At 39.7% G+C, this 26,078-nt stretch overlaps 5 protein-coding genes across 6 annotated transcripts; 2 read left to right on the forward strand and 3 right to left on the reverse strand.

The window, feature by feature from the left end:
• Window positions 1-384: 384 nt before the first annotated feature.
• Window positions 385-4,819, forward strand: LOC105263313 (male-specific lethal 1 homolog). The gene is made up of 3 exons (XM_011299443.1): window positions 385-1,611; window positions 2,289-3,244; window positions 3,314-4,819. The coding sequence occupies exons 1-3, from the start codon at window positions 970-972 to the stop codon at window positions 3,402-3,404; spliced, it is 1,689 nt and encodes a 562-aa protein (XP_011297745.1). The 5' UTR covers window positions 385-969; the 3' UTR covers window positions 3,405-4,819.
• Window positions 4,820-4,917: 98 nt separating this feature from the next.
• LOC105263314 (actin, clone 403) lies at window positions 4,918-7,072 on the reverse strand. Its single transcript, XM_011299445.1, has 4 exons — window positions 6,677-7,072; window positions 6,047-6,425; window positions 5,703-5,938; window positions 4,918-5,585 (listed from the first exon to the last, which is right to left on the reverse strand). The coding sequence occupies exons 1-4, from the start codon at window positions 6,800-6,802 to the stop codon at window positions 5,196-5,198; spliced, it is 1,131 nt and encodes a 376-aa protein (XP_011297747.1). The 5' UTR covers window positions 6,803-7,072; the 3' UTR covers window positions 4,918-5,195.
• A 1,818-nt stretch (window positions 7,073-8,890) lies between these two features.
• Gcn5 (Gcn5 acetyltransferase) lies at window positions 8,891-11,501 on the reverse strand. Its single transcript, XM_011299446.1, has 2 exons — window positions 9,244-11,501; window positions 8,891-9,146 (listed from the first exon to the last, which is right to left on the reverse strand). The coding sequence occupies exons 1-2, from the start codon at window positions 11,489-11,491 to the stop codon at window positions 8,953-8,955; spliced, it is 2,442 nt and encodes an 813-aa protein (XP_011297748.1). The 5' UTR covers window positions 11,492-11,501; the 3' UTR covers window positions 8,891-8,952.
• A 445-nt stretch (window positions 11,502-11,946) lies between these two features.
• Window positions 11,947-16,691, forward strand: LOC105263316 (nuclear transcription factor, X-box binding stc). Its single transcript, XM_011299447.1, has 4 exons — window positions 11,947-12,033; window positions 12,924-16,071; window positions 16,147-16,256; window positions 16,362-16,691. The coding sequence occupies exons 2-4, from the start codon at window positions 12,997-12,999 to the stop codon at window positions 16,483-16,485; spliced, it is 3,309 nt and encodes a 1,102-aa protein (XP_011297749.1). The 5' UTR covers window positions 11,947-12,033; window positions 12,924-12,996; the 3' UTR covers window positions 16,486-16,691.
• Window positions 16,692-17,183: 492 nt separating this feature from the next.
• On the reverse strand, window positions 17,184-25,084 carry LOC105263317 (uncharacterized). Of its 2 annotated transcripts, XM_011299449.1 has the most exons (9): window positions 25,020-25,084; window positions 24,831-24,912; window positions 23,680-23,872; window positions 23,511-23,619; window positions 22,722-22,823; window positions 22,103-22,505; window positions 20,715-21,224; window positions 20,031-20,642; window positions 17,184-19,858 (listed from the first exon to the last, which is right to left on the reverse strand). In XM_011299449.1, exons 2-9 carry the CDS (start codon window positions 24,856-24,858, stop codon window positions 19,635-19,637), a joined length of 2,181 nt encoding a protein of 726 aa, XP_011297751.1. In that variant the 5' UTR covers window positions 24,859-24,912; window positions 25,020-25,084; the 3' UTR covers window positions 17,184-19,634. The 2 variants fall into 2 exon arrangements, with proteins under 2 accessions (XP_011297751.1, XP_011297750.1); XM_011299448.1 differs by lacking the exon at window positions 25,020-25,084 and having other exon boundaries at window positions 24,831-25,017.
• Between the last annotated feature and the right edge of the window lie 994 nt (window positions 25,085-26,078).

Raw genomic sequence — 26,078 nt, forward strand, 5'->3', positions numbered from 1 at the left:
ATTATGAAAAAATAATTTTATTAGTAGTATATGTTCAACACATTGAATTATTTTTCTATTTGAAATTCCACAAGATGTGGCTTCCCCCTTCCGCTCGTTCTACAGTCGGCTAGATTTCAGTCAAACAAATAAAAAACAAAAAGCATTCATGCCGCAGAAAATAAAATTCACCCCGTCGACTTGATGGACACCCGAACATTGCGTGTTGCGCCCTCCCTCTCTTGGGGTGCAGTACTACGATGCCGCTGGGGTCACTCAAACCCCCAGAACTAAGCCTCTACTTCAGTCAATCCTCTTTGCGTCCACCGTCTCATGGAATTTTTCCATAAATCCACTAGATGTCACAACGAGTTCTCCCCCAGAGTAACGCCGTGTTCACGGGCACTGGCTGCCCGTCAGTAAACACCTCGTGTCGCCAAAACTAAAATCACCCCGAAACACACCAAAAAGCCCCACCAATTACCTCCCAATCACACCAAAAAATCATCCCGCACCCCCAAAATCCAAAATCATCCCCGAAACAAGTAATAAATCGCGAGTGTTGAAAGTCCAGTGATCTCGATCCGCAAAAAAGGAGCGAAAACCCAAACAATAAAAAGAGAGAAAAAAAAAAAGAACGAGTGAGCCTTCGGAGTGTTCAGTTGAGTTCTGTTCTCATCGGCGTGGTAAAGTGGGCGGTTGCAGGGGCCGGGGGGTGGATGGTGTGTTAAGGGGAAGAGAAGGGGGAGAGGGCGATCAGGGAGGCTCTACTTTACCACTAAAGTGTCAACGGCAAGTTGACCCCTCGATAAAACCCCCAAAATACATTAACTCCAGAGTAAGGTGAGATAAATTCCACGAATGTCCCCATCAGGTATAAACGAACACCGGAAAAATAAAATTTTGAATGTGTGTACTTAATTGTTGTGGTACGCTCCGAGTGGCGGCCACAAATGAGAGAATATCGAGTAATCCAAATAAACCGATAAAATGTCAAACACATCGCCGTCACAACATGTGAACGGTGATAACAATAATACTGAGATACTCGATTACATTGATTTCACGGATATAGATGACAATAATCCATCGCACAGTGGTACAACAGTGCAAATAGACAATATCAATTGTGATTACACTGAATCGCTGTCATCGTTGTCGTCGTCATCGTCGTCTATAACTAATATAAATAATTGTAGATTGACAAATAAAGCGGCAACTGCCGCCTACAACATGGTAGCGGCGATGAACGAACACTTGTCGTCCTCGTCGACGACTAATAATACTAGAAAAAATCTTCACACCAGTGATTTTACGAGTGCATGCCAGGATATTGATAACGAGGACGTTAAACCACCACCACCTGGTATACTGACATTTCCCTGTGATTTTGATCACATGTACGCAAGTATGACTGACAGTGGTACGAAGAATAATGCACAGACTGTTGTTACGGGTAATGCTATTGGGGTTAGTCCATTGAGGGGTAATGAACCGAGAAATAATGATCCTGGTGAGGTGAAGCATCTCAAGGAGCTGTTGTTACTTCATTTGGATCTTATTCAGCAACAATCCGAACAGATTGTTACCAAGGATAAATTGCTCAGTGCTTTGAGACAAGAGAATGAGACGGTAGGTACATTTTTTTGTCATTCATCTTCTGTTTTTATGAGTTCTTCAGGAATTTTTGTTTGAAATGCTCTGTGTGTCGTTGACAATGTCATGGTCACTGCACTTGTTTCACTCGTCGACTGATCGGTTCACGGGAAAATTCCGTTGGTAATGAAGATTATCGGAGGAGTGGTGGGGGAATGTTGGCGGGATGTTCACCAATTCGAATTTTTTTATCCGGAAATAATTTCTTTCAGCCAGTATTTAGAAAAATCGTAATACCAAATTATCGGTTGATATCAATCGTGTACGAATGATTGGTGGAATTATTTCGTTCTGATAATGATTTTAAGATCGATCTGTTGGAGAGGGATGAGAAATATTTGCGTATTTGAGATGTGATTTATTTGGATGATGAATTAAATAAATAAATATTGAAATAAACAGTAATCCGGCCAGAGGTGATTTGAAATTCCACAATTCCCTCCACTCGTAAAAATCCTCAACCGGTAATACCGGTTTTCTCCTTTATCATTCAAACACAAATGGCGGGATGTTTATCAATGGTTAACCTCATGGCGACATGTCAACGTTATATTTTTGTGAAGATATTAATAAATTTGGATTTACAACATCCTGATAATCTGAATAATAATTCAAAAATGGTGACGATGTACAAGGGAATCAAATTGTTGCAGCTCAAACTGCGACTGGAGCGAATGGATCGCAGAGTTAACCTCCAGAAGTTGAGGTCAGAGTCGACTGAAAATTCAGTGGCATCAGATAATACTGGACCCTGTTCACCACCAAATTTGCACTCTGTAAGTCTAGTACCTGGGGAGACTGTGAGGAGTCAGTCTGAGGACAGTGGACCCCAGTTCAATGAGACATTCAAGATAAGATTGAATACCAGTGGAGGGATAACGACAGTCAAGCAGGAGCCCATTGACAGGGAGTCAAAAGAGGATAAGGAAATAATTGGTGCTGAGGTGAGGCTCGATTGGGAGGGGAAGAAGAAGAGGAGATCTGATTCCTCTGGCATCAACAGCTCCAGCAAGAGGAAACGAGGTCTCTCGTGTTCATCCACCATCAGCAACTCCTCGTCGAATCTTCAGGAGGGTAAGGGTGGGGAGAGCAGGAAGGGTGATAAAAAGGGCAAGGCCATTGTCAAGAAGGAGAGCTTTCTCACAACTGAGGAGCATTACTACACTGCTGTTGGGGATCCTAATTTTGGTATGTGTGTCAAACCTGCCAAGAGCGAGGAGGAGGAGGAGAGAGACAATCTTGAAGTGCCCAACTGGAGGGTCAAGGTCTACACCAGCTGTTACACTATGGAGGGCACTGAGAATTTGGATGATGAGATTTTTAACAAACGACATCATAAACTCGAGAACGATGAGAGGAGAAGAAAACGATGGGATGTACAGAGGATAAGGGAGCAGAGGCATATTGAGAAGCTCAAACAGAGACAAGAGCGACAGAATCATCAGGCAACTTGTTACAATACTAATCACACCGGCCCTTGTCCATCAACCGCTGAGGAGGAGACCATTACGACTCTGTGGCCTGAAATCGATCAAATTCAAAGTCTTCAAGTAGATCCACAATTGCCTGTCTCAGCGTTTGGGGCATCTATTCCTAGTTTTACTCCCATGTAAGTGAATTCATGGAAACATGAAAAATATTTGATGAACCAAAATACTCAATTTTACTTTTTTTTCAGGGAATTTTCATTACCCTGGTTACACACAGCCAGAATGAAGGGGCGTAGGCAGAAAAGATCATCCTCAGGCAGAAGAAAATCTAGAAGATAAGTACAATAGATTGAGCGGCGGATCTTTTTAATTAATTCCTAAATTCTCTTTTTTTTTCAATTAAAAATGGAAACGGTTGTTGGAGTTCAGTCGTTTTATTCCCCTCCAACTGTGCAAGAAGAGCACCAAAGATATTTTTTTATACTTCAACCTTACTTTCCCCCCCGTTTTAGATATGAGGATAGAAAAGAGACGTTGAAAATGTTTTGTTATGATTTTTACGCCTTTTTCAACGGTCATAATTACAAGATATTAATTTTTTAATAAATGTGCGCTCGACGCTGTTTTACATGAACTTCCTGCGATTAATTAAATGCGTAAAGTGTTTGAGTCAAACACAATGATTAATCTCTTCCTTGATCCATACACGATTAGACATTTTTCATATCCATTTTTATTTAATGAAAAAAATTCCGAGGAAATAAACAGTTGTTTTTTTTTTACGATTGTAAAAATATTGTAGATCATTTAAGGGTACAATGTAAGGACGAATAGGTATGGTGTAGAGAATTATTGTTTAGTGGTAGAGTGTGTTAAGCCCCTCAGAGTGAATCGTAGTGTGAATTGTAATTTCAATCATTGTTAGTTATCAGTCCGATTCATTGATCAATTTTCGATAAATGTTTTTTATCGAATTTACATCACTCCTATTTTTTACAAGACATGAGAAATCGCGGGGATCGGTGAATGATTGAAGGAGACCAGAATTTAATTATTCAGAAAAAATTCACTATTTCTATTGGAACATCCCCTAAACCAGAACGAATAGAGGAAAAACTTTCATAAACATTTTTTTGGAAATTTAACAATTTATTATCAAGAGAATAAAACGATTTTTGATTGTTGATTCATCTTTGTAATTAGGAATTTTAGGAGAAATGTCAGCAACTGTTTTGTAGAAATATTTGTGATTGTAATTGAAATTATCTGGTCTTCATTCTCTCATTAATCGCTTAATGAGTGAACTTGAATGATAGAAACCCATAAAAATAATAATTAAGAGTGATTGGGGCGTTGCTCTGGTCATTAACAACTCTAGATTGCTAAGGACTCTGTGATGTATTTTAAAACGAGAACTCAATTTTTCGGCGAAAGGAAAAGAGGAAGAAATACTAAACAGACCGTTCGATTCGTCGCAGTTTAATTCGCGCCAGTCATTAGTGATGCATTCATCGGCGTTGTCCATGCATTAATCAGTCAAATAATCCCCCGTAATTGTATTTCACCATTGAAATTCCGTTTCAATAAATAGAAAATGACATTGTTAAAATTATCGATTGACCGTCCAATTTTGTGAAAATTCCATGGACTTGATGAATCGAGGTTTTACGAGCCTAAAGAGAGTACAATATGACGATTTGTAAATACGAAGATTGAAGGAATATGTAAGAATAAAAGAAAATGATTGAGTTAAACGTTCGATGATCTTTCTGTTGAAAAATCCTGCCCCAAATATCTTACCACTGAATTTATTTAACGATAAAAAAACGAGTGGAAAAAAATTGAAACAAAATATTGAAACAGTGCAAATTATATTTCAAACTGCGATACATCTTCACTTACACTTTAAGGCTCTTAAAAATGAATGAATTACCACTAAAAAATAATAAAGCCTGACATATTCAAAATTTTAAATACATCCTAGCAGTAAATTCCCCGTAAAGATTCAATTAATTGAACGAAGAAAGATATAAATTAATTTGACGAATTAATAACCTTGATTAGTCAGTAATAAATAATTATATTTTGATTAAACATTTGGTCTGGGGGACAGAGGGAATTTACTGGAGCTTAGAAGCATTTTCTATGGACAATTGATGGCCCGGACTCGTCGTACTCCTGCTTTGATATCCACATCTGCTGGAATGTACTGAGACTCGCCAGGATCGAGCCACCAATCCATACTGAGTATTTCCTCTCTGGTGGTGCAATTATCTTAATTTTCATGGTTGAAGGAGCAAGTGCAGTGATCTCCTTCTGCATTCTGTCGGCAATACCCGGATACATGGTGGTACCACCTGAGAGAACAGAATTTGCGTACAGATCTTTACGAATATCGACGTCACACTTCATTATTGAGTTGTAAGTCGTCTCGTGAATTCCACAGGACTCCATCCCCAGGAAGCTGGGCTGGAACATCGCCTCGGGACACCGGAAGCGTTCATTGCCAATGGTAATGACCTAGAAAAAAAAATTATGACAATTGGAAAAAAAAACTTTACGAAAGTCAAATCCAATTAATTTCCCCTTCGCTCTATATCAGATTCCATAAAAAAAAAACACAATTTAAACAATTACTTGTCCGTCAGGAAGTTCATAGCTCTTCTCAAGAGCACTAGATTCCGCAGCAGTTGCCATTTCCTGTTGAAAATCAAGAGCAACGTAGCACAATTTCTCCTTGATATCCCTAACGATCTCACGCTCAGCAGTTGTTGTGAATGAATATCCACGCTCAGTAAGTATCTTCATCAAGTAATCCGTCAAATCTCTACCAGCAAGATCCAAACGAAGAATTGCGTGCGGCAGTGCATACCCTGCACACCAAAATAAGTCAATTAATTTTAAGATCATGGTATTCACATGCCAAATCGGGGATTTGAATGAGGGAGCGATGAGATTCCATTTATAGGTGTAAAAAATACCTTCGTAAATGGGTACAGTGTGGGAAACACCATCACCACTGTCCAAGACAATGCCAGTTGTTCTTCCGGATGCGTAGAGAGATAGAACAGCTTGAATGGCGACGTACATCGCTGGTGAATTGAAAGTCTCGAACATAATTTGGGTCATTTTTTCACGATTGGCTTTTGGATTGAGGGGGGCCTCAGTCAGAAGAACTGGATGCTCCTCCGGGGCAATACGCAGCTCGTTGTAAAATGTGTGGTGCCAAATTTTTTCCATGTCATCCCAATTTGTCACTATACCGTGTTCAATTGGGTATTTGACAGTTAGGACACCTCTTTTGCTCTGGGCCTCGTCCCCCACGTATGAATCCTTCTGGCCCATGCCCACCATTATTCCCTTTTAAAAGGACGGAGTGATCAATTTATTTTCATTTTAATCACTTTACCGCAGAATTAAGCAATATTTTTGTATTATACATATATATATATTTCTCGTTAATTATTTCATAACTTTATACAAATAAATGAATTACAATAACAATTACAATCCCATGGAAATGACGCGACGAAAGATAAAAATAAAATATCACTACAGATAATTAAAAAAACAAATAATATATTTTTTGCGCAACGAATGATTGAATTTACTTGATATCTGGGACGTCCGACGATGGAGGGAAATACAGCTCTAGGTGCATCATCTCCAGCGAATCCAGCTTTGCACATACCGGACCCATTGTCCACCACGAGTGCAGCCACATCGTCGTCGCACATGTTGTTCCTCACAATTTGAATAAATTTAAAAAAATCCTCACAGAATAAAATTCCCAATTGACTAGAGCACACAAAATAAATCGCAATACTTGGATGTCTTCACGAAGTGGCCACTGGGACACTTGTTCCACTCTTTATATCAACTCCCCTCTACACCTTGCGCGGTTTTATCCTCAGCATATATGGTAAAACTTACGTACAAACACTCTTGCTCTAAATAATCTCACCAGCCTTTTACACGTCTCCACAAATTTTTTTACCGCCTATAATTGTCTTCTAGGTGCACTCAATTGTCTCAGCAAAACAATTGAAATTTTACCTCTTCAATTATTTTTCTTTTTGTCGGAATAGTTTTTTTTTGTCCGTTTAGTTTCACTCCCCCAATATGTTAATAATGAAAATTTCCCTGGGGGATATTACTGGGTTTAATTCAAACTCTCTCGGATTAATGAATGGAGGGAAGACGCACCGCTATGGGAGTAATTAATTTACAGCCGATTAAATTGGGGATTAATGATGGCTTGATGTTAATTGGAGATCTCAATGACCAATTAGTCGTCTTTCGTGATTTTTCAGGATCCCAGAATGAATGGAGCCGGCAAGCATTAACCAGAGCATGCAAACGGCGGTATTTCTTCGTGAGAAACAGGGAAAATCCATTTTATTTAGTTCAAATGAAATTTTAAGATGTTGTAATATAAATTGTTGTAATTTGTTGAGAGATTTTCGGTGCTCCCTAAATTCACGACAGATAAACTCTGAGAAAACATTATTTATTTTTACCACAGGAATTTATAAAATTTTTTCAATAAATATCGTGAGAATGAAAAAATTATCGATATTAAAAAATGAGTCTTGGATGTATTTCTTTTTCACCACCGAATCTCCCCTGAATTATTAATCACCTCGAGGATTAATTAAAAATCAAGCGAAACGTGAAACTTGATGTTAAAAAATGTAATCATTCAACAGAACTGGACGAGCTGAAACATTTTATTCCGAAGTGAAAAAAAATTCCATGAATAATTTATAAAGACATCGCAACAAGTATCTCGTGAAATTCCATCTGGTACAATATCTTCGGGGCCATAAAAACCCAACAATTGAGTATATCGTCAATAACATTTGGAAATTTAGATCAATACTTCATGAATTCGTCCTTGACCTCGATTTGTCACAGCTCTCATTTTTTACGTATCTATCGTAAATTATGGCTTGATAAATGGACTAAACCAAATCGATGCATTCGATGATTCCACACCTTCGACCCTAAAAGGCGTCAAATCCCGAGGTGAACCTCTCAAGTCGATCTTTTCCTTCCACAACAAATTACATATCTCTCATCCTCAGGAAAAGGAACTAAATTAACCCGTAATAAAACCAAAAAAACAATCCAAAAAACACGTTCAATCATTTCTCGTTTGCACCATTTGCTCCTCAATTAAGTCGAATCGACTCAATTACAGCTACAAAAACGATCGATTAATTAGCAAGAGCGTCAGAAACAAGTTGGAAAACATTGACAAACATTTTAACGTGAATTACCGTAGGATCTATTAATTTTTATTAACAATATCAATCGTTCCGTTAAACTTTACCGATTATTCGCATAAAAATCGATTGAAACTCGTAATTTTCCCAAATGATTCAACCAACTGAGACTTTTCTCTCATTGAAGAATTTGTACGTCAGTAATTCAACAAGAGACGAGTTAAGCTGAGCAAAAAATCTTGAGCTGTGATCGTTGTTCCATTAAGTGACTCTCAAGACGTGTGTACAACTCTAAAACAACCTGGGGAAGGGGACGGTCTCGTTATAAACGCGAGATTACATCCTTTAATTGACGGTTGAATTTAATCTTATTAATTAGGGTGTAAAATAGTGCTACTCCAGTTTTACCCGGTATAACTATAAAATTATTCTTAATGACTTTTTTTCAGTTGCAACTCTCCTTCAGCCACATCAATATAAAATCAAGAACTGAATCCACTAAGAGAATTCAAGATGAAGATTGAAATCTGTTTAAGAATAAGAGGAGTCCGGTGTATATTATGATTAATTCATACCCAGAAATGGTAATTGAGAAAGTTTAAATGGAGATCACAAATTGAATATTTATTTATCAATGAAAATTAAAGATTAAATTCGGGTTATTTGTCCCAGAGGCCGATTTCCTTCATGCGTGTTCGGAAGTATTTCTCAAGGGCATTGGCACATCGGTAGTACTCGGTGTCTGGGCTGTTGTAGACACGACAATTTGTGAAGATTCTCGTCATGTCGGCAATAAACAGCCGTCGAGCTACGTAATACCTCGCCTTCAGTCGATCAGTCATGGTCTTGAGGTCTTGAAACAGCAATAAATTAATTCATGAATAAATAAAAACTCAAGGGTAATCTCGCCTCATCTCACCACCTCGCCAAATAATCAATCCTGCACTCACCCATAGGATATTTGATATGATCATAATAATCAGGCACAACATTTTTATCCACGGGCTTCAAGAACGGCCACGCAGTGCTGTGATTCTTGACGCTGTTGAGTACATTTTTCAGGGCATTATACAACGAATCCGTGATATCGAGGCAAGCCTCCATGGGTTCAGGCCCTGGAGTCCCCTTGGCAACGCCCCTGGTCCTGGTCTGAGCATAACTCTTCCAGCCAGTCTCCCTGATCCCAGGTATGGCCTCCACAGGAATTCCCCTCACTCCCTCCTTGAAGCACGTCAGCCCGGGATGAACCTTCTGTATCTCCTGCTGTCTTTGCTGAATCAACTTCTTGACGATTTCCTTCTGCTTTCTGATGACAGCTGTGAACTCTGTGTACACAATCTTAGAGTTGAGCTCACAGTGCATGAGAGTTGCCCCTTCATAATCTTTTATGTATCCTTGATACATCACCCTCGCGAGCTTGATGTCTTTGCTGAATCCCTGTTTCTTGAAATAACCGATAGCAAATTCATCTGCAAACGTTAGAAAATGAAGAATATTGTTCTTTATGTGATAATCCTTCAGCATATTCATCAGGTGTGTGCCGTAGCCCTTGACTTGTTCCTGACTGGTTACAGCGCAGAAGACGATTTCAGTAAAGCCCTGAGTGGCGAACATCCTGAAGCAGATGCCCCCGATTGGACGACCGTCTTTTATGAGAGCGAGGGTCTTGTGCTTTGGATCAAAAACTAACTGAGAGATGTATTCCTTGGGCATCCGGGGTAATTGATGACTGAAGACATTGTGCAGACCAATCAACCAGAGCATCGTCTGCTTGGAGACTGGCTGAGTCAGGCTGTTACCTATCACATGGAACTCTATGATCTTTCGACTCTCCTCTAGCTTTGCTGTCTCGTCTCGAGGCACATTGGGAGGAAAGACAGCATCAGGGCCACACATGTAATTGGGATCATTGATAGTCGCTATTATTTCGGAAACTGTGTCCTCAGCGAGGTCCTCAAAAGGATCCTCCACACGACGACGTTTAGCCTCGGGGCGGCCCTCAGGATGGGCTCGTTTTTCTGTGAGTTTTTTTATTCCTGGCGAGATGTTGATTGTCGTGTACGTTGAGGAATCATTCGGAGGGACTGTCACTTTCTCGAATTCTCCAGTGCGACGTGTCAGAAGGGACTTGGAGTCTGTGGACACGTGGAGATGGGGTGGAGGGACTTGTTTGAATTCAGGATCCCAAATTGGTGAGTCCGAGTATATTTCAACTTCCAGCATCGAGAGGAATTTTGGAAAATGTGTTAATACCAGGACTCTCTTGTCCGGTGACATTCTGTCTCGTTCGCTGTGACACTTGTCCATCAGTTGTCTGCAGACAGACTTAAAGACAGCCCTCAGCATTGTCCTCCCAAATACCAGAGTTGTGTCGTAATGTGGGAGAGAATCGCAGAAGGCAGGGACATGACAAAATACGAGCCAACGAGTGTAATTGATTTTGTAAGCTGGTGCCTCCTCGTCGTTGCCAGTGGTTCTCCTGGCACTGGGTGTCTCGAAATTCCAATGATTGAGGCAGTGTAGAAAAATCTTGGCGAGGTCGTACATTGCTTGCCACTCCCTCTGGGTAAGATGGCCAAATTTATAGAGAACGAAATTCGTAATGGCCTTGGCAATACTGGGTCTCTCGAATGGTGGCTGTCCAAGTGGCCCCTCGATTACTGGTTTTGTCATCGACAATATGCACTTTCTCAAGAGCTTGAATAAATAATAGTACACCTTCTTGGTGTCTGGATCTTTCTCCCGGTGCATTCCCATGAATATATTGTCGACGTCAACCACCATCCCCAGGAGTTTATTGATCTCCTCGTCATTCTGCTTGGGTAAATGACTGATATGACTCTCTAATGTGTGTGTGCAGCTTCTGCAGGGATCTGAGAAGTTGGAGATCGGTTGGAGATCACTCTTGGGACTCTTCACCACCTGCTGACTGTTCTTCCAACCGTTGCATTTGCATTCTTCAACCTGGCATGCACTGTAGTTCGCTAATTTCAGGAGTTTCTTCACTTGAGGCCAATTGAAGACGTGCTGTTTGCGTTGTTGAATCCTCTGGAGATTGTTCTGACAACTAGCCTGGTCTGATGGCCTTGGAGAGGTCACGTCACCATTTGAGGGGGGTTGGGCTGATGTCGAAGAAACTGACTGCCCTGCCTCCTCTGTTGGAATTGTTGCTGTTCGATTTATATCTTCAGAAGACATCCTGGTAACTCCTCTCAACGATTTCTTTCACGATTTTTTTATTTTGTGATGACTGATTTCCAGGATATTCTTGTTCAGGGATTTATGATTGTATTTATTTGCATTTTTCAGCTGTTTTTTTTTTTGAGATTTTTTAGGGAGCGGGAGGGGGAAATTTTTGGGAAATGGGGAGTGGCGTTGGGGAAGTGTTGAGGGGAGTCACTTCGTTTAAGGTTTTTACAAGTTTTTTTCTTTACGTTGTGGAAGAGGTGGAAGATAACCTTTCTTCGGAGTGAAGGAGTCTTTTGGAGGATTCACTCACGAATGTCGAGGCTTTTTATTGATTTTTTGGAACGGTTTCGGTGGAAAACAGTTGGGGAAAGTGTGGGGAGGTTCTTGCGTGAGTGTCACAGTGATTTTTGGAGGGGTTTTTCGTGGATTTCTTGGTGTGTGTGTTTATGCAGTTGAGTGAGGACTGGAGACTGACAGTGACGCCATTTTCAGATGTCATATGGTGATTCGAGGAATTGCCGCAGTTCTCGATAAATCTTCGGACTGAGTTGGTGAGTACTTTGGATTTTTTCATGAAGTTTCATGAATTTTTTTTAGGAATTCATGAGGTTCAGATGTTTCATTTATTTGTTCTTACTTTTTGCGTTGATATTATTTTGTTAGGCGTTCTTGGAGAAATGATTTTGAAAAATTTGTGAGAGCCTGGGAGGTAGTTGCAATTTTATTGAGGGTGGTCAGGTTATGTCCTCCTTTCTCTCCTTCGAAATGCAATAAAATGAAATAAAATACCCTGGCACGATCTAAATTATTAGAATACCGTTTTTAGCATCTGTCATTGTATTATTGACGGAAATTCCTCGTGATATTTTTCTCTGGGAATTTCTATCAGTGAAATGGTTTTCGAGACATTTTCAGGAATTCAAGTAATTGAGAGGGAAATCCAGGATAATCAAGTCCCTTGACCGTTTTTCCTTCTCTGAGATTATTTCCAGAAGTTGATTGACAGAATTCTCAATTGACACTCATTTAGCATTAGGTTATCAAATTTTATGTTAGAATTGCGTTTTGTCACGCAATGTGTTCAGATCATTTAGATTATGTACAGAAAAATTGCAACCCTCAATTTTACAGAATATTCAGATAATTGAAACATGAAAATTCTTTTTTCGCTTGTCCCATCTTTCCTACCTAATCGTCTATTATCACCGCATAATTGCAACGACGAAATAATTAAATATCGTCATCATTCTGCTCGCAGAAAAAAATATTAAAACCCGTACTTTAACACCCGAATCTTTTTATTATTTATAAACCACTCTTGAAACTCTTAATTCGTGTTCTAAATAACGAACTTCTCAATTTAATGAGAAGAAAGAAGTGTTTTGTATGACTTCGACATTTGTACAATTCCTGGAATGAATGAAGGAATTTTGGTTTGCAGTAAATCAAAACCCGTGAAAACCGTAAAGCCATCATCACCCTTGGACCGCCCAGAGCACCACCACCGGGCCAGGATGGCCACCTGGGACGGCTCCTACCAGGGTGGGTCCCACGAGGACCCAAATAACTACTTCGTGCATCCGCAGACAACCCAAACCCATTACTACAACCACAATCCAACCCCATTTCCCCAAACAAACGGCTATCCCCCCTTTTTCGAAAACACCCGTCAACCCCCAGAACGTTCTCAAAATCCTTCGAATTCCCTAGTATCTCAATCAACCCTCCACGCGGGTGCTGATGAGTTCGTACCCTCTGGTCCAGCCCCTGAGCCCTCAAAGATTTTTTTTCCCGACAACAGAAATCGAAATCGATCGAAACGAAATAATCAGTACCCACGACAGCAAGACGATTACCCCAGGAGCTACAACCGAGTGGAAAAAAACCGACGGCAGAACTCCACATTCTATTCGAATACCGATTACCAGGATCAGAACTACCAGAACTACCCCTCAAATCCTGAGGACGAGTTGACAAACAACTCTCAGGGGAAAGAGCCCCCGAGAGGTGCTTACAACAGCAGAAGACCTAGGAGTCACGGGAGATTCACAAGCGATCGGTATCAGCAATTCAATCAGCAATTTAATCAACAGTTCCCGCAACCCGATCAGCCCACCCGAGGGCCCGCGGAGAATGACAATCAAAAGACCTCTAAGGCTAGACAGAAGTACAAGGAATACAGCGAGGACCCCAGGGATGAGAGCTATCGTCGACCCCAGGGAAACGATACCGATGATACGTCTGCACCCAGAGCAGCCAGGCGCCGACACAAAAATGATTATTACGAGGACAAGCCATCATCCAGGAAGGATAAACGAAAGAACTATCAGGAGTTCAATGGATACAGGAGCTATCCCGAGAAGAAAGAGGAGAGGAAGAATCCAGAGGGGGAGGACAAGAACTGGAGGAAGAGTCACGTATCGAGTGTCAAGAGGAACGCCAAGAGGAGTGAATTGGATGATGCCAAGAGCCAGAAGGAGAGGCTGACAGATCAACTCAACAGGGGACAACTGGAGTGTCTCGTCTGTTGTGATTATATCAGGCAGAATGACGGTATCTGGGCATGCAGTAATTGCTATCATGTTTTGCATCTCAAGTGCATCAAGAAGTGGGCGGAATCCTCTCAGAGTGAGAGCGGCTGGCGATGTCCCGCTTGTCAGAATATGAATTTAATTTCACCTGTGGATTATTACTGCTTCTGTGGAAAAACGAGGGATCCTGAGTGGAACAGGAGAGATGTGGCTCACTCCTGTGGAGAGGTCTGTGGAAGAGTCAGAGCGAAGAATGGATGTGTGCACAAGTGCACGTTGCTGTGTCATCCTGGGAGCTGTCCCTCGTGCACTGCCACGGTGACGAGGTGCTGCGGATGTGGGAGAACCTCCCAGAGTCTCAAATGCAGCTCTGATGTTCTGGTGACTTGTGAGGAGATCTGTGGAAAATTTCTCAATTGCGGTGTGCATCAGTGCGAAAGGAAGTGTCATCATGAGCCTTGTGGAGATTGCCAGAGGAAGGTTCACCAGGTATGCTACTGTGGTAAAGTGAAGAGAGAGGTCGAGTGTGTCAAGGGTACACCAGGTGTTTTTTGCTGTGAGGAGAGCTGTGGAAAGATGCTGGAGTGTGGTAATCATCAGTGCAAGGAGAAGTGTCATCCTGATGCCTGCGGTCCCTGTCCCTTGAAGCCTGATCTTGTCACTCACTGCTGCTGCGGTCAAACACCCTTGACAGCACCACGCACCTCCTGCCTCTCACCAGTGCCAACATGTTCAAAAATCTGCTCCAAACCCCTTCGCTGTGGACAGCCAAGTAATCCCCATATATGCACCTCTCCGTGTCATCCTGACACCTGCCCCCCCTGTTCTCTCTCGACGTGGGTGAAATGTCGGTGTGGCAATATGGACCGAGAGATTCCCTGCAGCGATTTAAAAACCAAAGCGGATGACGCTCGTTGCGAGAAAAAATGCACGAAGAAACGATCGTGTGGTAAACACAAGTGCAATCAGCACTGCTGCATCGATATCGAGCACGTCTGTCCACTGCCGTGTTCCAAGACCCTGAGCTGTGGTCGTCACAAGTGTGAGCTCACCTGTCACAAGGGTAGATGTCATCCCTGTTACAGAAGTAGCTTTGAGGAACTCTTCTGCGAGTGTGGAACAGCAGTGGTTTATCCTCCAGTGCCATGCGGTACCAGAAGACCCACCTGCACACGTCCCTGTTCTAGACAGCATCCTTGTGGTCACGAGGTGCTTCACAACTGCCACAGCGAGTCCATCTGTCCACCCTGTACTGTATTAACTCAAAAATGGTGCTATGGTAAACATGAGCTGAGGAAAGCTGTTCCCTGTCATTTGAATGAGATGTCATGTGGACTGCCATGTGGCAAGCCCATATCCTGTGGAAGGCACAAGTGCATCACTCTGTGTCATCCTGGGTCATGTGAAAAAGGGGGACAAGTATGTGTTCAGCCCTGCACAACGCCCAGAGAAATGTGTGGTCATCCATGTGCTGCCAATTGTCACGAGGGCAAGTGTCCTGATACTCCTTGCAAGGAAAATGTCAAGGTAACCTGCACCTGTGGACACAGAACAACTACTAGGGTTTGCGCTGAGAACTCCAAGGAGTATCAAAGAATTGCTAGTGGTATTTTAGCGAGCAAAATGGCTGACATGCAGCTGGGACACTCGGTGGATCTTGAAGAGGTCTTTGGACAGGGGGCTAAGAAGCAGAATCAATTGAAAACACTGCCTTGTAATGACGAGTGTGCGTTGATAGAGAGGAATAGAAAATTGGCGTTGGGACTGCAGATTGTCAATCCTGATCTCAGTGGAAAACTCATGCCCAGGTACAGCGAGCACATGAAGGCATGGGCCAAGAAGGATCCACATTTTTGTCAGATAATTCATGAGAAACTCAGTGAGCTCGTACAGCTTGCCAAGACCAGCAAGCACAAGAGCAGGAGCTACTCGTTTGACAGCATGAATAGGGATAAGAGGCAGTTTGTTCATGAGAGTTGTGAACATTTTGGGTGCAAGAGTCAGGCTTATGATCAAGAGCCTAAGAGAAATGTTGTGGCTACTGCTGTTAAGGATAAGGTGATTTTTTTCATTGGATATTTTCATTGCAGCTATGAATTTTTATTTTTAATCATTTGCTTTTTGGATTTACAGTGCTGGTTACCAAGTTATAGTCTATTGGAGATGGTTCAGAGGGAGAATGGTCAGCGAAAAGTGCCAAGACCAATGCTCAATACTGCAAGGACCAACACTTTAACTTCTCGGTAATCACAATCCAACAGTTTAAATTTTGAAAATTGTAGCAATTCCTAGTCGATTGAGTGATTTTTCAATGATGAAATATTTTCCATTTTATTTATATATTTTAGAACTTCAGAAGTTCTGCCATCAACTGCCAAAATGAGTCAGAAGCTTCAGCCAACAGTTTCCTCATCGAAATCTCCAGAGCCAGAGATTGATTACTTCGACTTTCCAAACTCAAGCCTAACGTGAAATCTATTTTCTCAATTGGTACAACCCTGGCCATCAGCGACAGATGGCCCTTCATATAATTTATAATATTTTTGATTTATTATCAAGATTAATGGGACTTAGGGGATTGTTTTCTTATGTATGATTCTGAAGGGATGATTAATCGTCTCGGGGATTTATTTCAATGGAACCTCAGTGAATAAAAACACAGGATTATGAGAATGAAACCGAGATAATCTCGTTTGGTGCCTTTTTATGGGGATTGTCTACGATAAAAGTGGAATATTTATGTATCCAAACGAGTTGAAATCAGTGAGTGAAATAGTTGGAAATGAATTTATTTGAAAACCATCCAGATTGGATACCCTAATACTAGCACTTTGAAAAATTCCAATTATCAATTCCCCAATTATCTATTTCTCTACATTTTTTTATTCGTGAGAATTTTCAAATTTCTTGAACGAATTGAATGGTAATCTCTTTTCCCATCTGAACTCGTCGGAGCCAGAGTTATTTTAAAAAATCTGGATGGCATTCATATTTATCCCACTATCTTGCACCACTCGGCTGCAAAATAATCTTCGTGCACAGGTGGCACCAAAATTATGTCATCCAACAATTGTCAATCATCAGAGAGAGCCCAGCAACGTTCAATCGAATTATTTAATTACGATTAGTTAGGATGAAAATCGTGAAATATAAATAAAGAAGCAATTGAAAAAACAAATCATCAAATTATTATCTTGCGAATGAATCATCTGTCCCTTAATTTTCACAGCTTTATTGAGTTCCCAAAGCTCGGGAAAACTAGAAACATGAGTATATTGATCCATAATTTGATATCAGACTATTTACATAACATTTAATTAATGATAAATGAAAAATTACTTCTCACCGGTATTTTTCGGTTCTATTAATTTTTCCTTTATGGCTGTCTCAATTTCTTCTAATAGTCTCGCCTACAGACGATTCTACAAATAAATAATATAAAAAATTGATACGTCCAATGACAGTTAATTCCGAAGTTATTACTATTATTTCCATTATTTCGAAATAATTCAGTACTCGTCCTCGTTAATTACGCAATTATATCTCGATAATTTCATATTCGGCGAATTGAGCACTGAATTCTGGTATTTTCTTCCTAGATTTCCTCGATTATTGTGCAATCCTTCTCTAGGATTCTTTAACATTATTGTGCAATCTTTTTTTGTATATAAATAACGGTATCTCAGTGTCAGAAGCTCCCTGGAACTAGTATACTCTCACTTTTACGATAATTAATTGATTAATTTCTTTAGATTTTCATTTTTGTCTTTAATTCTCGTAAACATTTAAAATAGGTAACACGAATATTTTTTTTTTTTAGTGATTTTCTATGTTTTTGGCACATCAAACATTTATCATATGATTTTGAAATCTATATGAGTAATTTATCCTAGTTTTGGTTTGAGTTTGCATTTTTCATGGCATACCAACGCATTCAGGATTTATCGCATTTTGTACTCGTGATTCAACTTCAGAACAATTCAGTGGAAAAGTGATAAAATGGGTTTTTGTCACTTCAACATTGTATTTCCATCGTCGAAGTCACGCATTCATAAATTTCATGAAAAGACCCGTAGGATTCACCTAATCTAGACATCGAGATGCTTATCACATGTAGAATCACAACATTGCGACACATTCTCATTTGATTAAATTCTATACCTCAATTGAAAACGATTTAACTATTAATCTCGAGTATTAAAATGTTTTTTTATTCTTTTTTTCCTCATTTTTTATATATTACTTTGAACATTGAAGAGTAGGGCACTTGGAAAGGATAGATTTGCCGTGCAAATCGTTTCTTATCTACCTGGGGGCACGATTAAGACACGTATCCTTACATGAATTCAAAATCTCTAATACAAAATATTAGAGTCCAGTAATATGCTGTATTTACAGTCTAGTAATGACCCTTTCCTTATGAATGAAAGAAAATTAACTCGATTTGTTGATGGGGAGTAGAAAAATAAACCAAAATCGAAAAATATGGATTTCGATTAAAATAGATATTTTTTCAGTTCGACGCGCATGTGTGATGTACTTATCCAGTGAATCGGTGGAGCGGCAAAATTTTTACACATCTTCAATATCTCCCGAAATAACCATAAGAATTTAATGCAATGCATTTCATTTTTCAGCGCGATTAAGGCACTTCAAAACGATCCAAAATATTTCAAATTCTATTCAGTACATTCTGAGGTATTGATGATTGAAAAAAATTCGATTGCTTCGCGTTTCCGAAACTCAAAAATTACGTGTATATTTTTTTTTTAATTTCTCAGGAAAGAGTAGATTTACTGACCTACCAGAATTTGTTACACAACAATGGTAATTGTTTAAACTCTCATCCCTGAAATTTCAACAAAATAAAATACACGTGATTCGGAATCATTGAAGTCACTGCATGAGTTATCTCCATTAATGATATAATTGCAGTTGAGTTTGTCTCAACTTTTTCCTACACCTGAACACAATTCATGTCTTTAGAATTTCGAAAATATCGATTCCACAGAATTTCAGATGAATTCTCTCTCTCAACGTTCACACATCGTTATTAGAAACGTTAATTCTCACAGCGATTGATGTTCCCAAGTTTAAAGATTGTTATTGCGATCGTCGATAGATATTTACCATAAAAATCACGTGCCTCTTCTATTCTGTAGTGAAGCGCCGAGTATCGAAGTATTTTATCCAGATTAATTAACAATCTATCATACCAGATGAGATTATTAACATTTCAATAAAATTTATCTTCAATAAGATTTATCTTTCAATATGCACAGAAGGGAAATGCCAGGTAAATTATTTAAATAATTTAAATAATTTCCTCGAAGATGACTAACACGATACTCCAACAATTAAAAATCCATACTAGATCCACAATGATTTTTCAATGAATTATTACAACGTGAACAATTTTTCAAGAATAGAGACATAAATCGTACAAAATTTTCATCTTCTCTTCGGCCCTAGCAAATAGCAGTGTAATTAGTTTAGTCACTTCCCTACAGAATTCGAGGCATAACTCAACGTGGAAATCAATGAGAACCTGGTATAATTGATTGAATTTGTCGTGAGGTGGGTTCAGTCGATTTCCCTGGGAGAAATATTGCCTCGGTGATTTAGATGAAGGGCTGGGGCTTCAAACCAGCGCTGTAGCTGCGGTAATTATTGAAGTACTGGTGTCTAGGGCTCACTGATGGCTGTTTCGTTAAACTCGCCATTGCACAGCCCATCATCAGTTCCAGTGCACGACAAATTGTTTGGTAAACGAGCCAGGGCCACGGTTTGAGGTATTCCACTGGACCAGACGATTTTCCGTACCTCGAAATTTCACCGAGAAGACCTGCAACATTAATTATTTATCTATTGATTATTTATATGAAATCGAAATGAAATATAATGAATGAAATGCTATGAGAAAACAGCAAAAATAAAAAAAAAAAACGGTTTCGCCAAATAATTATCGTATAAAATAATTTAACGTATGAGTGTTTAAATAATTAAATAATAATTACCATAAGGACCGAAGATCCTTCCGATATCAGCGCAGCACAGAATAATCCCCAGTACAGCCGTAGCATAAGTGACATTAAGAACTCTTTTAATCTGGGACTTCCTGGCAGCTGCGGTGCTGGCTTCCGGTATATGAAGTGGTACATCAGATTTAGCACGATTGACATAAGCAATGTGATTGAGGATGGCATGTAGTGTAAAATCACTAGCTACTCTCTCCCCCTCAGGGAGAAGAGTGCTGGCAGCGGTGATATCTTCCTCACCCTTGAGCACCTCGACATTCTTCCAGGATAAGCTCTTCTTCCTGTGCTTTCCCTCCTCAGGCTTGTCCTCAGCCCCATCAATCGCCATTAGTGCAGCTTTCTCGTTGCAATCCGGATGATCAGAGTCAGACTCTGATTTCTCGGTGATCTCCATTTTTGGGATTGTCGTTTGGAAGTGGGTGGGACTCTTGTCGAGGGTTCTGATGCTCACGTCACTGCACCGACGATTTATCACTAGTGGAGTTATGCCAGAGAACTCGGAATTACGGCGGTACGACACGTCGGAATTCCTCCGGGATTCCGGTGTCTTCACAGCAGCTAGACCACTGATATCAGAATTTCTTCGGGATCCTGGAGGATTAAATAATAAATATTGTTATCATGTCCCGCAGTTATTGCTATTATTTCCGTTTTTCTACTCACCAACAGGACTGACATCCAGAACCTTCGGCAGTCTAGGTCCCTCGGTGGAGATCATCCTCTTGGGAGTTCTATTCCCAAAATCAGAGTTCCTCCTCAGTTTGGTAGCGAACTGAGAGCTTCTGTTCTTCTCGTGGGTGACGTCCGAGCACCTCCGGAGATCCTTGTTACTTCCAGTCGGCGTTGGCATGTCCGAGTGACGTCTGTGGATTCCCTCTGGTGTTATTGGTCTGCTGCTTCCCTCCCCCTGGGATACGTTATCATTAGCAAATCTCACGCTGCAATCGGAACCTCTTCGGGAACCCTTCGAGGCATCACTGCCCCTGCGACTGCTGGCGATTGAACTTCGTCTGCTTGGACTCGATACCATTATTATCGGTAGATTGACAGCTGCTGGAGTTGGTGTCGGCGGTCTGACGTACACCTCCGGCACCGTCGACGTCGCTGGTACCTCGGATTTCCGGGGCACCTCCTCCGGAGATTCTCGCCACTCCTCCAGAACTGATGGCATGCCTATCATTTTTTTAGCATTTATTATATTTTATACTGGGGAAATTTTACTGGATTATTATGGAAAATAGAGAATATGTCGGGAAAAGGTCAGTAAAATTATTTTTTTCATGGAATTTTATTTGTTGGAATATTTTTTATTGAATAAACAGGAAGTGCGATGGAGATAAAATGGAAATAAAATGGAATTGTGTAGCGAATTCACTGGGGATTTCTGTGAAATATTTTCATACGTGGACGCATTCTTGGGACAATCTTTCTCCAGGTTGCCTGGGATTGTCGTAAATCCGGAGATTCTTGAGACAAGAAGGAATGTGATTCACTTCTTCTTTCCTTTTATCGAACAGACCCCCGGAAATAAGGTCTTATGTAGAGATAAAAGGAGATCTCCAGGGAAAAATAAATAATAAAAATTTTCTCGAGGACTGAAAGGAATCGGAAAAACCTTCGAGAGACAATTATAATTTTCTGTTCAATAGATAATAATACCGCTTCGCAATTTTCACTGATTCATTTCGACGTGCACCGAATTCAAATTATTGACACTATTCCCGAAATGTTTCTCTTCACCGAAATAATTTTCCAGTTTATTCCAATTTTCTGTATTCATCCCATTCATCAAATAAATTTGTAACAAAAATTTTTTGACAGGCAATTACGCACTATCGATTTATCTTCATAACCATTGGTTTTACTAGAAAATATGAAAAAATCTTTTCTGTCGAAAATTTAATCAGCTGCAAAAAAATATTTAAACATTTCCTCCTTGAGTCGATAGTTTCCGAGATAAATCTTGATTTCCACTGGTCTGACTCCCCTTTTTTCTGGTTCTCTTGCATCCCTGTTAAGAATAAAGAACATAAAGAACAATTGTCACAAACCTTTTTGACTTTCTTCAGGATTAACGGGATCATTGTCATCATTCTTGTATTTAGGATTGAGCAAAGTTGGCACCAAGGCCGCAGCAACTGAAGTAGCTAAATTATTGTAAGGTGCGAGCATCGCCAACTGCATAATTCCTTTCTGATTAGCCAGTGAATTGTCACGAGTCAGTAAATTATTCGGCAATGCTTTCAGGAGGTGCATGATCTTGTAGCCAGCATGGAGGAATGTCAGGTACAGGAGTATACTCCAGGTGAGGAATATTGTTTGAACGATGTACTTTGTTACGAAGTGGTTGTGAAATGCCAGGGCAATATCACTGGCTATGACGCAGGAAAAATGACAAGTTATGATGAGACTCAGACAAGACTCCTTCTGGATTTTCTCTGGCCCGAATTTAAGCTGAAAATTTGCCAATCGGCTAATTAGGTCACCTGGTGGAGAACTAACGAAGAGTTTGATGAAAAAAAAAATTCATTAATTGCGAGGACTTTCTCGTTCCAAAAAGTTTTTTTTTTTAGAGCAGACCTTTGTGGACTGTGGGTGGGGTAATATTGAAATAATAAATTAGGGATTGATAATCTCTGGGGTTTTGGTTTTGCCTTTTGAATTCCCTACCTGGGTCAGCTGGAGGAAGGCAAGTTGGATGAGGCAGAAAGCCGAGGTCACACAAGGAAAACCGATGTCCCACAGTATTGAGCCTATTATCTTCGGCATTGTCTGCGAAAAACGAAATTTGCAATTAGGATTCAATCCTGCTTTTCCGCTCTATATCTCGCTTGTTTTCCGGTAAATAATCGCGATGAATCAGTGCTTCAATCATTGAGAAACTCGACGAGTCGACGATTTTTTACGATTATCCGTCATCCTGATCGATTGACATTCAATATTTTTGACTTCAAACGATTTTTCAAAATTCTTTCGTTCGTTCGAGACACGCAACGGATTTCTTCAATTTTCAATTTTTCAATTCATTTCATTTTTCTATTTTTATCTATTTTTTCATCAGTGGTGAGACCAAAATGTTGAAGAGAATTCCAGGAAAAATAATTCGGTGCCACCGGAAAAATTGTTGACTCATAAAAAAATGTGTGCAAAATACAATTGCAAAGAATTTTTTATATTCCTCAAAATTTATTCATAATTTAACAATGATTATTGCAATTATCATAAAAACTCTGCATTAGCCGCGAAGAATGGCATGTCCTGCCTTAAAAATATTAAACAGTATATAAAGTCCATGAAACCGCGAAGTCCTCTCATAAAATTTTTCATTAAAAGTTAAAAACGAAATGACACGAGTTTCATCCCTCCAGCATCAAGAGATAATCCGACTAAAGTCGAGAGTGATGATGCACTTTACGACTCCCAGAAGAATGTGGAAAAATAATGAAGAGGATTATTTACCTCTTGGAGATTGTAAGGATCTATGAAGAGGCAGCCAGACCTTGAGGCACCGAGCAAACACAGAAAGATGTTGATGGTCGACATAAATGGTCGACTGGAGATGAGAGATCTACAAAGATACGGGAATAACATCCTAAATAATTGAAGAGAGGAATAATTCATGGATTACCTCAGGTTCAGAATCGAGAAGAGGGTGTAGAAGCTGAGGACGAAGAAGAGGCAGGCGAAGCCGTACGTGTGGAGAGGAAATATCCATCTCAGGTCTTCATTAACTGACGACAGGGATGGTGCTAACAGCAATTTATCCACTGGACCACTGGAGTTGACACAGTTCTGACCTGAATTTGATGTTGCATTTGTGCCTGAAACGTGTTGAGATCAAATTGGGAAAAGCCTCAACCGGAGAGCAGCAAATTCCCAATGTTTTGTCTATTCTATTTTTTTTATCCTCCACTTTCCTTTGAATTATTTCAATTCTCATCAATTTTCAATGGAATGCCAATAATAATAATAATAATAATAACAATAATAATAATAATAATAATAATAATAATAATATATTTAATTTCATTTAATTTCCTTCATTTTAATGTTGAAAAGGGAAATGATGAGTTTTCTGAGTTTTCGGAGTCTGTATTAATTAAACTTATTCAAGATCGAGTGATTAAAATTAACTAAATAATCGACTTGCATAACTCGGTATGAGAAAAGTTTTCTGAGGTCTCAGTGAATTAATGCTCGTTCTGTTTTACTTTGATGGAAAAATCCTTCACTTCTCTCAATTATTTTATTTCTCTAATAACTCGTGCTACCCCTGGTAAATACAGAGGGAAAAATTACAGCCTAGTAAATATACTCGTAACAATTAAACACTTGATATTTCAATTTAATTATGAGAAACAATTTTAGAAAAATCGAAAATTATGACAATTCCTCGGATTTTTCGGTTCTTTAATGGTTCATTAAAATAGTAAAAACAGAAACGATGGAATTTCTAAAATTATCACACGAGTCTCCACAGCTTGACCACCAACACTCAATATTTCTGAAAGCCCCAGGGAAATAATCAAAAATATAAAAATCCTAATCCTCAAAATCCCCCAAAAACCACCCCCACAAAAAAAAAATGATAAACCCCAACGAATCCCTCAAAATTTCCAAAAACCTTGAGAATAATTTAGCATCTTGCCCCAGCATCCACCGACGATTTAATCCGACTGGCAACCCAGCAAAAAAGTTTCACCCCCAAAAAAGCCATCCCCTAATCCATCGATCCCTCAAAAAAGTGGAAAAAACGTCTGAACACTCATGTGTACCTACCGTGGGTCAAATTATTCAGTCTATCCATAATCTCGCCCCAGCAGACAACGACACATCACTCCAGCCAGCGACTCACCCCCAACTAAAAAAAAATAATATATATATCCGCAAAAAAAAGCGGAGACAATGTCTATTTATATTTATTTTCACGAGGAACAACACGCCGAAGAGGAGGGAAACAGCACTCACTTCCACTACGCGGTGGCAAGTGTTCACCAGCAGCAACAGGCTTTGCCTATAGAGTTGATATGATTTTGTGGGGCGGGCAAAATCCCCCCTGGAAGATTCACCCTCTCACCCACTGGCTGGTAATATTGATCTTCTTCAAAAGAGGGAAAACTGGTGGTGTAGAGGGAGAGATGTGCGATACCAACAGCCAACTAGACCTCTTCCTCATCCCCTACCACCCTCTGTACATCAATGTACCTTTTTCAACCCCCTGACAAGGGGTAAAGCCTTTTAGGCTCTTTATTTTTGCCACTCGATTCACCCATTGTTTTTTTTTTTTAATTTAAAATCCACTCGTGGGTTCATAAAAACGTATAAATAAAATATTTCAATTGATTTGTTCTCCACAATCTTCAGATTTTTTTTCCTTATAAAGTAATTGCAAATGTTGGATTATGGGATTGAAATAAAACATGTTCATTAACTTTTAAATAATTTTAATTGAAGATACTTTACAGAATTAATGATTCCATTGTTCTGACAAGGGTAATACAATTATCGTTTGCTCTCTTCTCGCGAATAACTATACATTCACCAGTCTTTATTAAACAAATAATAAAAAAAGTCACGGTAAAATAGTTGTAAGAACAAATTTGAAGAAGCGAATCGCTCGACAGCACCTGTCACTTGATGTAATTAACTTAAAAATACCTCCAGTCTCATTGTCACCAAATTGAATAATTTAAAGATCAAAACTGAAATCAATCATGGCAATGTTCATAATTGATTCGTCTAAATATAGAGTGGAGTGTAAAAAAAAAGAGCCGTTCACGTTACGTCAATAATCGGTCGAAGGGATCATTACTCGAACCCTAACGGTGTGGAAGTTGACCGACTTTAACGTACTATGAAGTGAAATAACGAGGAAGAATGGTTGTGCTAAAAAAATAAAAACCTTGGGGTGCAACAATTTGGATAAGTCCAGTGATAAATTCTTCATTGGAAGGGGATGGGGCAGAAGTAAGGGTGGAATATCCAGGTGAAGCCAAGTCGAATCGATTTATCTTCACCCCGAACTTT

The sequence above is a fragment of the Fopius arisanus genome, unplaced genomic scaffold (genome assembly GCF_000806365.1).
Source record: "Fopius arisanus strain USDA-PBARC FA_bdor unplaced genomic scaffold, ASM80636v1 scaffold00014, whole genome shotgun sequence".
NCBI classification, from domain to species: domain Eukaryota; kingdom Metazoa; phylum Arthropoda; class Insecta; order Hymenoptera; family Braconidae; genus Fopius; species Fopius arisanus.

Coding starts and splice junctions, on each gene's coding strand:
- LOC105263313 (XM_011299443.1), top strand. CDS start 970: ATGTCAAACACATCGCCGTCACAACATGTGAACGGTGATAACAATAAT. Junction 1,612..2,288: donor TGAGACAAGAGAATGAGACG/GTAGGTACATTT, acceptor AAATTGTTGCAG/CTCAAACTGCGACTGGAGCG. Junction 3,245..3,313: donor ATTCCTAGTTTTACTCCCAT/GTAAGTGAATTC, acceptor CTTTTTTTTCAG/GGAATTTTCATTACCCTGGT.
- LOC105263316 (XM_011299447.1), top strand. CDS start 12,997: ATGGCCACCTGGGACGGCTCCTACCAGGGTGGGTCCCACGAGGACCCA. Junction 16,072..16,146: donor CTACTGCTGTTAAGGATAAG/GTGATTTTTTTC, acceptor TTGGATTTACAG/TGCTGGTTACCAAGTTATAG. Junction 16,257..16,361: donor ACCAACACTTTAACTTCTCG/GTAATCACAATC, acceptor TATATATTTTAG/AACTTCAGAAGTTCTGCCAT.
- LOC105263314 (XM_011299445.1), bottom strand. CDS start 6,802: ATGTGCGACGACGATGTGGCTGCACTCGTGGTGGACAATGGGTCCGGT. Junction 6,426..6,676: donor TCGGACGTCCCAGATATCAA/GTAAATTCAATC, acceptor TCCTTTTAAAAG/GGAATAATGGTGGGCATGGG. Junction 5,586..5,702: donor ATGAACTTCCTGACGGACAA/GTAATTGTTTAA, acceptor TTTTTTTTCTAG/GTCATTACCATTGGCAATGA.
- Gcn5 (XM_011299446.1), bottom strand. CDS start 11,491: ATGTCTTCTGAAGATATAAATCGAACAGCAACAATTCCAACAGAGGAG. Junction 9,147..9,243: donor TCATATCAAATATCCTATGG/GTGAGTGCAGGA, acceptor TGCTGTTTCAAG/ACCTCAAGACCATGACTGAT.
- LOC105263317 (XM_011299449.1), bottom strand. CDS start 24,858: ATGGATAGACTGAATAATTTGACCCACG. Junction 23,873..24,830: donor ACTGAATAATTTGACCCACG/GTAGGTACACAT, acceptor AACACGTTTCAG/GCACAAATGCAACATCAAAT. Junction 21,225..22,102: donor TCCTGAAGAAAGTCAAAAAG/GTTTGTGACAAT, acceptor AAAAAATGATAG/GCATGCCATCAGTTCTGGAG.